The following is a 13,004-nucleotide window of genomic DNA, read 5'->3' as shown; positions in this document are numbered from 1 at the left end:
GGTTTTGTTGAGTGCTTTGGTATATTTTGTTGTTGTGGTTTTTATTTTGTTCAGTTTTCTTTTGTTTTGTTTAAGAAAAAACAGAAAAAGAAGTCTGAAAATCCTTCATAAATGCCAGGTTACAATATAGTGCATGAATAATCTCTTCAGATTTCAAAAAACATTTTCTCTTGTGGGGTAGGGGCAGGTTCTGGCAACCTAAATGGAAAAAGCCCTGTAACTAATTATAAAGTCATTCCAAGTTGCCTGTAGGTCAGAGGTGTCTAAAAACCTCTTGTCACACACAGAAGTGTAATTCTTACCTTAGTTACAGGAGTCTCAGTCAGGTCTATCCCTCAGGTACTTCTATTAACAGATGTATCAAGTCTTAAAGGGGGAAAAAAGCCAAAAGTATGCTTCCCCATGTATAAGAACAAAACCCAAACTACAATGTAATTTCTGTTTAATGTACACTACATAAACTTTGTGTAGCCATTTAAAAATTATTTTCCTCGTTTTCCTCATTTCAATTCTTTTGACATTCAGTTATGAAATTAAAGCATATTCATTATTAATGACCAATATTAATTACAAATGTAAGTTCATAAATGTTATTTATTAAAACTTGCCCAACTAAATAAGCAGTTTCAGTAACAAGCTGCTGGAGAATTGAGCTTTCTACTTTTGACTGTCTTTGCTATTTTCACCTGACTTAGGAGACCTACAGAGGGTCCAAGTGTGACATAAACTTGAACCTCCTCTTTACAACACCAACATATTCCAAGCCACAGCATGAGGGTTCTCTGGCATCATCTTATTTTATCAAGGCTTCAGCTAGTTATGATGCACTCAGAAATGCTTTCAGCAGAACAAAAGCTACAGAAATGAAAATAATTATCCCTCCTCTGGTGAAATCAGCCTTTCAATTACAGTTTCATTGTATTATCTGTACATTCAAAAGAAGTATAACTAATATGTGGAGAACAATTAAAGGAAGCCACCTAAATCACTATTCAGTGCCTGAGGGTTCAAGTATATGAAAAAAGCAGTAAAGCACTGCTTGACCAAAAAAAAGTTACACTGTGCAATCCTTTCAAATACTTTTACTCCAACTGAAAATAGAGTATTCATCTCAAAACTTGTTCAAGTAACATTTCTGATTTGAATGTTATTAAATTATTTGAAATTTACCCAAATCACCTCTCAGCACAACCAGAAAACATACTCCAGGCTCATAGGCCAAAAAAGCTACTTGAGCGAGAAGACTACAGACATCGCCCTTGAAATAAACACTCACTAAGACTGAATAAAACTCTAATACTTCATAACATGTAGAACAATATTCATATTTTCATTTCATTTTCTTATTAAGGCATAAGAGAAAGGACACAAAAACAGGAAAGCACTGTGACCAACCAAACTATAAGCATGAAAATCTGTATTACAAGTCTATAAAGTGTATAGCTTTTGTCTTAAGTGATGAATACTGTAACTTCACTCCTTTGTGATATTTCACCTCTTTGTAACTACTGGCAAGATTTCGACAGAGAACACATATATATTGTGAAGTGCTGGAAGCCTTCAAATTATTCAAGAAGGATGACATATTTTTAGAAAAAAAAAAAAAAAAAAGACTTTTTTCTGTAAACCCTCAGAAACTAAGGAGGTTAGGCACTCCAGCAACTCAGGAGTTCACGTTTGGCCTCAGATGCAGAGATAAGAACAAATTCTTCTTGTGCATTTGGCAGCCTGAATGCATCCCAGGAGCCACAAAACTGCATTAGCATGGTATTACGCTCTACTGTAATGTCAAAGACTATTACATCAGCCATAGCATTACATTTACATGGCTTCCAGACTTAAGGCATTCAGAAGTCTGCCTTAACCTGTTAATAGCCAAAAAATAATTCTGCATAATCTGAAAATAAAGTAGCTAAAAAATTCCAGAAGTTCTATTGCTAAAGCTTTCATAATGAAAGTTTTTTATTTTTTTTCCTAACTTTTCCTTAGTCACTTTAGTGCTCAGTGTAAAAACAGGTTATTAGGAAATTATCTGAGCACCAAACTTCAACTTTGTGTTTCTCTGGAAAGCAATAGTACAGAAAGAACTACAAACATTGACAAAAAAATATATATTTCAGGAAAAAAATAGCAGAGAAAGAATGAAAATCTTTAAAATTTAAGCACATAGAAGTACAGAAGCTATTAAGTAACTTTCATGTTCCAACTAGGGGAACATCTTACCAAAACCAGAACCATGGTCACAAAAACATAAACATGCAGAAACACTCACCTTCTTGAAATTTACTTTTAAAATTTTTTTAAATGTGATCTAAGAGGATTATCAAACTTTAAGTAAATTGATTAATGAGGCATGTGACTGAGACAGGAAGAGATTACCAGAAAACCCAAGCCCTATTCTGTAAAGAAAGTTTTGTAAATACTCCTGAGAAATTTGACAAACTTCCTGTAAATTAGAAGTAATTCTCTAAGTATTTTTGAAAACGCAAAGTACATGCAGCATCTCATGATTATTCCAGTAGGCTGTAAGTTAATTAAATATTTCTAAAAGCATGACTCATTTAACAATGGTTTTATTTTCAGATAATCCACAGACAAGTTTTTCCATACTGAAACGACATAAAGCTAAAGGAAGAATAGAATTTTAAAGCTATGATAATCATTAACAAGATTGCAATACACCTGCCATGACTGATTTTTTCTTGGTTATAGTACTGCAGAGATTTCTGACCTTAGTTAGGCCTTATCTTCAAACATGATTACATTTTTTTTTTTTAATAAACAACCACTGACACTGTTTCACAGCCAGTTTATTTTTGCCTGCCACTGGGGGTCACGTGAGGACAGATTACTGTAGGAGACAGGCTCACTCCTACTGCTAGCACACTTAAAAGCAATCAAGTTAAGTTTCTTGAAAAATTCAGCTTTGTGGAATTTTCCCTAGCAAGCTCCAGAGAAAAAAATATTGTCGTTATATAAAAGCCCATTTTCAGGAGCTATCTTTATGAATGTAAGTTTCTGTTAATTACCAAGAACCTTTTGGTACAATCATTAGTTTGCTGTAACTTATAAGATTTAGAAGATTACGACAATTATAGGTATTATAAAGTAGTTTAAGGAACTTAAAGCATTACAGGGAAAGGTAGCTGCATCAAAGATCTTTGTTCTCTTAGCCCTAAAAAGCAATTCTTTCCTCGGTAGCCCCAAAATCGAATTATTTCTAGATATTCTTTGTTTTCCTTTTATTCTTCACAAATTAAACGAGTAAAACTTGTCTACAATTAAGCTGAAATGGAAAACCGACAGCTAGAACAGACCTAAGTAACCTACTTAGCGACAGACTACCAGGGCACAAATGAAGTTCTTTAGCCCCCCTGTGGCTGTACTCAGAACTTGAAAGTCATCAGTGAAGTATGCCACATCCCTCCAGGATTACAAAACACAAGCAAGCCTATTACCTACTGGGCTTGCCATTTGACAGAAAATTTCTATAAAAAACCCCAGAGTGTCCTCTACTGACATAAAAAGGCTCTTAAAAATTGGGTATCAGTTGAGGAGGAAATATGGAAAAGCACAATTGTTGGCTCTGATAATTAGCTACTGACACTTTTTTTTTTTTCCTTAAAAGGGGTACTTATGAACAGTTACAGTAGATCAAACTTGTCTGCATGTTCCAAAAAGAAATACTGCTTTTCTCTAAGAATTACAGTTCCTCAAGCCTTGAGTCAACACTGAAACTACGAAAAAGCTCGGGGCTAAGGGTGGAAGACACTTATGGAAATCAGAACAGCATTTCTCCAAGGTAATTAGCCAACTTAAGGATCAGATAAAGGGTTTTCATTTAAGCTTATTTCTTGTACACTTCAGTGAAAAAAGGGGATGCAGAATCCATAGGTATTCCTCCAACTGTGCTTAAGAAAAACTTGAGAGAAGGTATTTCAGTGTTCTCTGAAAGATTTTGGAACCAACATCAAAAAACTAGCTATGAAGTGTTTAAGCAAGTCAGATTCTTATGAGAACAAATCAGAGAACAGTCATTTACCAGAACTATTACCCAACTTGAAAGGATGGTTTATTTTTTAAGAGATTGATGGCAAACCTAATAGAACTTCAGATTTCTCAACTGCAACATGAACACCTCAATTAAAAACATATTCAAAAGAGAGGAAGCACAAGAACATAGAGTAAGGATTTCAAGTGCAAATCACTGTTTGGGAAGGGGAGGGCAAAGTAGAAACAGATGCTGTCAGTCACCGCCTAGCTGTCCTATCTCACCTGTGATTGGATCAACCCTCCTCAAATAGGGCAATCCAGGATTACTAAGAGGCCTACTGAAAAGAAAAAAAAAAACAAACAAAAACAACCCAAAACAACAAAACACTAAATATCTAGTCAAGGTAGGATTGTTACATACACTGGAAAAAGTAGGAAGTTCACAGAATAGAAGAAAGCACACTGCACACACCAAAAGTCACACAACATTTAAAAACCTCTACGTCTGGTGAAATTTTACAATACCTTTCCTAATTCCTTTATAATCACAGAAGCAAAGTTACAAACGTTTGCTACACTGATAAGAGCAAATTTAATTTTTATATATATATATATATATATTCTAGAGTAAACCAAATTATTTTTCCTAAAATTTACTCCTTAACTAAGCGCAATCCTTTAGAGTTATCTTTCTAGATATCTATTTCTAGATGCTAAGTTTTCACTCTAGACCAAAATATCTTTTCTTGGATACCAGAATCAGCAAAAGCTAATGTAAAACTGGATGGATTCATTCATGAAAGGCTCTATATTTTCCTCCTCATTTATAGTATAACTTTATTCTTTTCATGCCATCCAACAGCAGTATGAAGCCACCTTTCACAATTCCAAACTGACTAAGATCCAGCCCTAGTGCCTCACCCCACCTCTCCTCTCTTTGCAACTGCCTGACATCTGGAAAACAGAACACATTAAAAATGTATCCATTCCATGAATCTACTGGTTTTCTATACAGCAGTGATACATTTTCATCTTTGAAAATTTAGCTCTTGCCATCTCTATAATCATATTAACCAAAGCTAAATTATGTATTTCAACAGCAGAGATTCAGCTAGCCCAAACCTGAACTATTTCTTCAATCTATTAAAAGTCTTCGTACACCTGCCACATTTACAAAACAGCAGGTACCAAGCTGCTGTTTAGTTTTGGTTTTTTCCTTTTTATTTTGCATTATTTATAAAACTTAGAGAAAGATTTTTCTTCCTGCTTGGATAAATATATTTATTCAATATAATTCTTCCATTCTTTGCCTCAGGAATTTAAATTTTTAAAGGAACAGCTATGCTGCAGCAATTCCATGCTGTAATCCATGGTTAAGATCAGATAGTTTATGTCAATATTATTAACATCAAAATAATTTATTATTTTATATAATCTGCACCCTTTCCCACTGCAGCTCTCAGCAAGAAAAATGTAAGTAGTTAAAACAACCTTTTATTGTACTTTTAAGGACACATAGCACTTGGAGTCTGAAGGCAGAATCTCTGGAATAAAAACGGACAGAAAAATTCTTCAGGTGTTCAGGTACCTCTTCTGTGGGATTATGCATCTATGTCACCATCAAAAACACATACACGCTACATACACCTGATGACACTATATAGAACTATTTATGGGCATTTTCCTAAAAACAGTTGGAATGAACTTAAGTAAATAGGGTAAATACCAGTAACGGCAAAATTCCCACCACATCTGCGGTTACCAGAAATTATACAAAAGTATACTTCCATTTGAAGTTATATAACTGTAGAAAGTAACAGGAGATACTGCTACATGGTATTCCAATTTCCACCACACTTTCAATACAGTCAGTATAACTGTTAGCAGGGCTGAGCAGTTGTACTACTATAACAACTCTAAATTTTTTTCCACAAGCGACAGCCAATTATTTTAATAGAATTTTAAACCAGTACCATTATTGTCTATTTTTTCATTTCGTTTCAATTTGTTTAAACACCTCCTTCAATATCAAAGTCACTAGAAAGTAAGAGCTTGATAGCAAAGCCAACTATAAAAACAAAGAGAAAAGTTAGCTTCACTCAATCTTTAATTCTGGCTGAGACAAGTATAAGAAAGATGAAAAAAAAAATCGATTTAAATTCCCTCATCAAGTAGGCCACAGATAGGATGAGAAGCAATTCTGAAGTATTTATATATTACACCTAGAGCTGCAGTTTATAGTACTCCTCTGAGAGCTGCTGCTACCTTTCTCTGCTCTGGAACAACACTTGACAATTTCGGTTAGTTTTAAAAATACAGTGGTCCTCAACTCGGCCAAGTGCTACAGATCTGTGTGCTGACAAACCGCCTTGCCTGCAGGCAGGCACTTTCTCGGTCCCCTTGCCTATAAATTACCTCCCTACCACCCTCCCAGTTCTCCAAATGCTGCCTTCTGTCTCGCCAAATGCCCAGCTGAACTGCTGTTCCTCTCTAGATCATAACGGTAATGCTGTCAGCGGAGTGGTTGAGGGCAAGATGGCTGGGTTTTGTTGGGTTGCTTTTCTGTTCGCCCCCCCCCCTTCTGTTTTATGCACCCCTTCGCCCTGAACTACGAGTTCAGATCAGAGGAGCCTCCGAATCAGACCTGAGGAGAGGGACCTGGGAGAAGAATTTACACCCCGCGCCCGCCGAGGAGGACTCCCCACGCCTCTTCACACCTGCTTCATTTTATGTCAGGGCAGCGGGCAGGTGGCAGAGCCGCAGCCTCGCCCCCCCCAGCCTGAGGGAGAGGGGGGCTGCGGAGACCGAGAGGCCCGCCGAGACCCGAGTGGAGGCGGGACGCCCTCCCGCCTCTCACCTCCCGCCTCTCACCCCCCACCCCTGCCGGCCCTCAGCGCCCGCCCCCGCCTCAGGCCGCGGCTCCCCACACGAGCAGCTTGAGGCGGCAGTGTCGGCGGCCCCGGTAGCCAAGAGCCGGCAAAGCCGGGCGGCGGCAGCGGCTCCTCGCCGGCAGAGGGAGCCGGCCCGCGGCCCTGCTCGCGTTTCACCCGGCGTGGGGCGGGCCTGCCCGCTGCGCTCACCCGGCACGGACCGTCCTGGAAGACGCGCGGGTCCAGATTGCAGGCGATGGTAGCGGTGGGCAGGTCCCGCAGCGCCACCGCCTCCATCTCGCCGTCAACGGCGCTCCAGTCCCCCTCGGCCTCGGGCGGCGGTGGCAGCAGCGCTTGCGCCTCCTCCTCCTCCTCGTCCCTGGGCGGCATCGGCTGCCGGAGCGGCAGCTCCTCCTGCCCCGCCGAGCCCCTCCCGCTGCTGCCGCCGCACTCCATAGCCGGGGGCGAGCGGAGCCCCCGGGGCGGGGCGGAGCCGGTCCGGTCCCGTTGGAGCACACACAGAACTTGCAACCCCCGCCCCGCCCTGTCGGGTCCTGTAACCCCCGCGACGGTTAAACTGCCGCCGCCTTCCTGCGCTGCCCCCTCGCGCGCCGGGCGCCGTGTCAGCCAATAGGAAGGCGCCGCCCGCCGCCTCCGTAGCAACAGGTGGCCCGCACGAACTGAAGGCGCTGCTTCCGCCATCTTGAGTGAGGGCAGCGTAGCAGCTGGCGGGGTGTGAGAGGGAGCGGTGCGGCGTGGGGCCAAAGGCACTGCCAGGGGAGGCTGGAGCGGCTGGGGGGGTGGTCAGGGAGGGCTAGGGGGAGAGGTGAGCTAGCGGCTGAGGTTGGGCGCACGCCGGGTGAGCCGCGGCCGGTGGGGATAATGGGGATGACCCAGGGGCAAGGTAAGCGGGCAAGGCCTGTTGGAGTTGCACAGCACGACCGGGACAAGGAACGACGCGTCTTGGTTTAGAGGGCAAGGGACGTTGTGCAACAACCAGATGAATAGAAAAAGCCTTACTCAAACACAAGTCGCTGTTGTGTACATCTTACTTGCCTTAAGGACAAGCCAGCCCATCATGTTCTGCAGACAGTTCACATTACAGACAACAGAAGAGAAGCTTACAAGAAAAAAAAAAGTCAGCATTGTTTAGGCAGTTGCATCTCTTGCTGCCAATTTAGGAAGCTAATCTTAACCCTTTCTTCGTACTGTTTTCAAAAGCATTGCTGGGTGAAGACCAATGGTATTTTGACTTTGAAATTGGTAAAAGATGGTGCATAAAACCTAATCCATGTTCTTTCCTCCTCATTTCAGATGTGAAGGAGACTTTCTTACAAGATTTTTACCTGTATTTTACCTGTGTCAATAAGGTCTTAAAGGATAACTGCATTTTGCCTGGCTACACTGGAGGAGCTGCTTGTTTTTTCCTACTCAGAAAAATAATTTTTACCTAATGTGTTGGGTAGCTCAACCTAAATAACCTAGAGAAACACTTTTCTCACATGTGTATACATAGCATCACCTTCTAGTAGAAGATCCAAAAGTATGTTTCAGAGATCACAAGACTTTTTATAAAGTTGTTGTGATGTTCACACATCTACTGTAAGCATCCTATACCAGTACGTGGGTAACACAGAACAGTAAAAGGCAGCAAGGAGGGAGAGGATGCTGGGCAGTAGGTGCTGAAGTACAAGCCAAACATTTTACCCCTGCAGGGCTGCATAAGAAAGAATGAGGTCTCAAAAGTTGGAAAAGCCATCAGACAAAACCCTGTTTTCCCACCCTGGACCTGTTCAATACCAAAAACTGCTACTAGCAAAATGTACTCGAGTTCCTGTAAAAAATGAGAACAGGTGGCAAAATACAGGAGCTGCATCTTAAAATGAGAAAGCCTGTGAGGGGCTCTTTCTGTTCTCATTTCCAGTTACAACCAACTTCTCCCAGACACGGGTGAGGAGATGGTTGGCATTTATATTATAGCTTTGAGTCCCAGGGCTTACTTAGCATTGTTTCATCACGCATAGTAATCTTGTCATCAGGTGATATTTTGATTTCCATCCAAAGATGGAAAATAAATATTTACATTTCATAATGTCTGGTTTTGAGATCATGTTTTTTTAATTGTATTTTTGTAGTAAAGTCATGGTAGTATGCATTTGCAAAACATTACTGTGCCACATATGTGATAGAATTTTGTAACCAGACAATGAGCATACTGATGCAGGCTACACTGGGTCACTTCTTCCTATACAAATATTTTCAAAGGTGTTCAAATACCAATGTAAAACATGCTTACAGATCTTTTCCTACAAAATGCATTAACATGAAATACTAAACTAGGTGAAAAACTAATTGTGACAGGTTGAGAATGCTTTACCACCTGCTGATCTGCAATGTGCAAAGTTTATACCAGAGGCAACTCCTTGAGGTACAGCATTACCCTATCTTAAATTACCACTGTTGACTTTTTTTTCAGATCAAAGACTTTGAACTGATGGATTACTGGTCTCAGTCAATTTTAATGACATCTTGCAGGGTACAACAAGAAGGAGAAAAATACCACGTGAAAAGATCTCCTGTTAGAAGTTTCTTCAGACTCTCTAATTTTATTTTGAGCCACTTAAGCCTTTTTCAGAGATAAACTCTCATCTTAAATACAAGATATTTTCCTGACCAGTTGTGTTAAGTGGCATAAGTCTGTATGTTGTCAGGCTAGTTTTCACAAGGATTCAGAAAAATGGTATCTTGAAAGAGAAGTTACACGTATGAACAAGCTGGGTTTTATTAATGCTAAATTAGCATTAAAACCTCCAGACAAGTTAGTGCCATTTTTCACCTTATTCTTTGATCTCAGGGTTGCTTCCTGGCAGGAGAGGTGACACTTATGTGTTTGGTAAGAAGTTATCTGTCTGTATTCTCTGCATCAAGAGCTCGAGTTCCCTACAGAAATCTCACCTGAAGAATCTGAATGGTAATCTATCATTAAATGTACTTCAAAATCTGAAGTCAAGAAGCAAAGCCTGCTGATAACAAATTCCTGTAGTTGCAGCCTGCTATCTTACTGTATAACAGAAGTAATTAAAAAATATTCCTTTAGCCACTAACAGTGTAAGCCACCCCAACCTGATTATTGCAACTCAGCCGTCAGAGTTATGGGTGAAACTAAGCTATTGGTTATATTCTGTACCACAGTAGTGCCTAAAGCTCAGCTGAGACTGTACCACGACCCCCCAGCATTAATTCAGTCCTAGACTTAGAAGAAAAATTAAACCTGAACTTCCTTAATCTTCAGGGTTGAACGAGAGATTCATCCTTTCTTTTTCTTACATACGGAGGGAATGCAATGTACACTTTTGTCTGGCACAGCTGGTAGGCCAAGAAGAAATAGATCTTCACTCCCATGCTCATCTTTGGGAACAAAGTGTATCAGTGTAAGTGACAACGATTGAACATGAGGTAAAGCGCTAGATGCATGCTAGAACAGTGCCATTCAAGTGTTTTAAACAACACACACTACCATCTAGTGGTAGAAAGAAAAGCACGAGGGATCTCAGAAGGGCTACTTGTAATACATGCATGTGCAACAAAAATCCTCACTTCTCAAATGAAAAGTGAAGGAAAAAAAATCATAGAACTGTACAGAACTTGATTATAACTGAGTGTAAACTCTATGGAGAAAGACCTAACAAGTGGCCCTATGGACAACTTTTTTTCCAAGTACACAATACAACCACTGGCTTATTTAATATTCTTCAGAATAGACTTCAGAATGCACATAGGCAGGGGCACTTAGCAGTTTAAAACACATGGAATTGGTGTCACTGGCAATACTTCACAAGACTTCAGGAGACTTTGAGGGGGTTTTATGCATAAAAGCCTACTCACAAAACAGTGCTGCAATCATTCCTTGGATGTAAAATTTAACAAAGTATATGCATATCTAAAATATGCTTATACTAACAATGAAGATTAACTTCGGCTATTAACAGTTTCCTTTTCATAAACTTTCTTTAATTACTCTCATATTCTGCAAATACAAAAAGCTCTTGTCCTCGGTTTTGTTCTTAAACTGACATTGAGTTATTTGTACTATTAGTTATTTGCATATATATGTAACAGAAAATCTTCATTTCTTAAGTCTTAACCAAATAACCACCTACATTTACAGTAAAAATGTGCAACACATTTGAGACTTAAAAGCTCAAAGCAACCCAACCATTTATTTGAATCTAAAAGATGGTCAAAAGAACTTGATCATGCTCATACTTTCCTCCACTATCAAGAATGGTGAACCAGTCTATCATGCTACAATTTATATATTTACTCCTTTTCTCTTGTTAGATCATACAAACTTCATAAAAACCTGACTGCTTCTGCAACAGACTCATGGAGATCTTCTTTATTAAGATGTTTTGATAAAGGGCTTCTCAAACTCCCATGTGGAGTGTGCCAGTTACTATTCCATCCAGTTCTTTCACTGGAGGGGAAATTCCCATCTCTGCATCCCAGAGCCAGGAGTACCTTTCCATACTGTCATAGCTCCTCCAGAGGCTGCCTAAAAAACTTTACCTTCTGCATTTCCTACAGCCCTCTTGAAGGCCTTGTTTTCTAGGAGGCTGCTCAAAAATATATACTTCAATTTACCTCTTTCAAGTGCTTATTATCTGCCAAACAGACTCTCTGTGCTAATTTTTCACAAATAGTCTTGTTTTTCTCAGAACACCCTCCCGTAGACACAGATGTCTGACCCTTTTTAAAGCAAGCCAGTTATAGTGAATATATAGATTAGACAAAATCTCACTACTTTTAATTAAAACTTGGTTTGAGCAAACACATGTGTCCCCAAAACACAACAGATCTAGATAAAATCTCCAGCCTTATTTAACAGTTTGTTCTGATGTTAATTTTTTTAGAATTATATTTAACTTCTAGCTTAAATATGCCTGGTTTTCACTGCTAGCCATTTGTCCTTTTTATGTTTTTCTCCACTGCAATAAAAAGTCTCCCAGTGCTTGATGTTGGAGTCCCTCCTCACTATTCTTGTCAAACTAAGCAGATCCAGTCCTGCAAATCTCTCAATAATATTTTTCATCCTAAAGCCACTGAAAGTTGTTTCACACCCACTCCACACTGCTCCCAGCATATTCCCTTTCCATCCATTGACTTAATCCAAACATCCCAAAGGATTCCTTTTCAGGGTATCACAACCCTGGCTCTCTGAGGGTCCAGTCCAGCTCTTTACAGCACTGCTGGTGGAGCTGCACTGCAGCACCATTCCTCCCAGTCTTTCCTCCTGGATGCCTGTGGTTTTCTCAGCTATTTGCTCAGCTCAGCCTCTGTCCACTGAAAGCTGTAGAAACCACAATAACCAGGTGTCCTTAGCACACTTAATCCAGTTTGATAGCCTTCCCCAAACCTTACCAAGGCAAACATACATCATAGAACACCACTACCACAGGTGTGATTTTTGTTGGTGTAGTACAATTGGTATCAATCACTTTTGTACGTTTTTTGGTCTTTGTAGCCAACAAGGTTCAAGGAATTGCTACAGCCTTTATTGTATCAACCATCTGCATTAGCTATTTCCAGCTGTATTGACTGAAAATATCTCATTACTCTGGCTCTCATTCAGCAAAAGGGTTTATTTCTGATAGCATTTTGGTGTACTGCATTTTCCAGCACAATACACCATCCTTTTTTGTTGTTGTTGTTGTTTTGTTTTTTGGGGGGTCTTTTGGGGTTTTTCTGTTCCTCTTTGTCTCAAAATGACTGTAGTGAGAACAAGAAAGCAGAGTGACAGTCTTTCTGTCCCATATTGTGTAGATCAGTCTTTCGTAGAAGGACGTAGCACCCACAGGAGAGGTAGGATTTGCTGGAGTGTTTTTCAGAACTGCTAGTATTTGGAAAAGTAGGAGTTGCCCTAGGGCACAGAAGAAACATACAAGTAAAATGCCGTTGAATAAAATTAACACAATGAAGCTAAGGTTTCTTTACCTTGGTATTGTTAAGAGGCTAAAACCAAAAACCTTGGGGTGCAGAAGATAAGGCTTGTTGAAGAGCCTTTAAAGTGGTAGGTAAAGTACAACGCTCCTGAAATTTATTCAGATCAGTTGCTTTGTTAAATGTCTATCAGCACGATCT

At 40.0% G+C, this 13,004-nt stretch overlaps 1 protein-coding gene across 1 annotated transcript in view; it reads right to left on the bottom strand.

The window, feature by feature from the left end:
- Nucleotides 1–7,404, bottom strand: part of RCAN1 (regulator of calcineurin 1) — a 39,897-nt gene extending 32,493 nt beyond the window's left edge. Inside the window, exon 1 of the mRNA XM_071753622.1 lies at nt 7,074–7,404. Within this exon, the coding sequence (XP_071609723.1) occupies nt 7,074–7,319 (246 nt within the window). The 5' untranslated portion in view covers nt 7,320–7,404. The remainder of the gene's footprint in view (nt 1–7,073) is intronic.
- Nucleotides 7,405–13,004: the final 5,600 nt, after the last annotated feature.

Source organism: Heliangelus exortis, chromosome 1 (genome assembly GCF_036169615.1).
Source record: "Heliangelus exortis chromosome 1, bHelExo1.hap1, whole genome shotgun sequence".
In the NCBI taxonomy this organism is placed as follows: domain Eukaryota; kingdom Metazoa; phylum Chordata; class Aves; order Apodiformes; family Trochilidae; genus Heliangelus; species Heliangelus exortis.
This window is presented reverse-complemented; position numbering and strand designations above follow the sequence as displayed.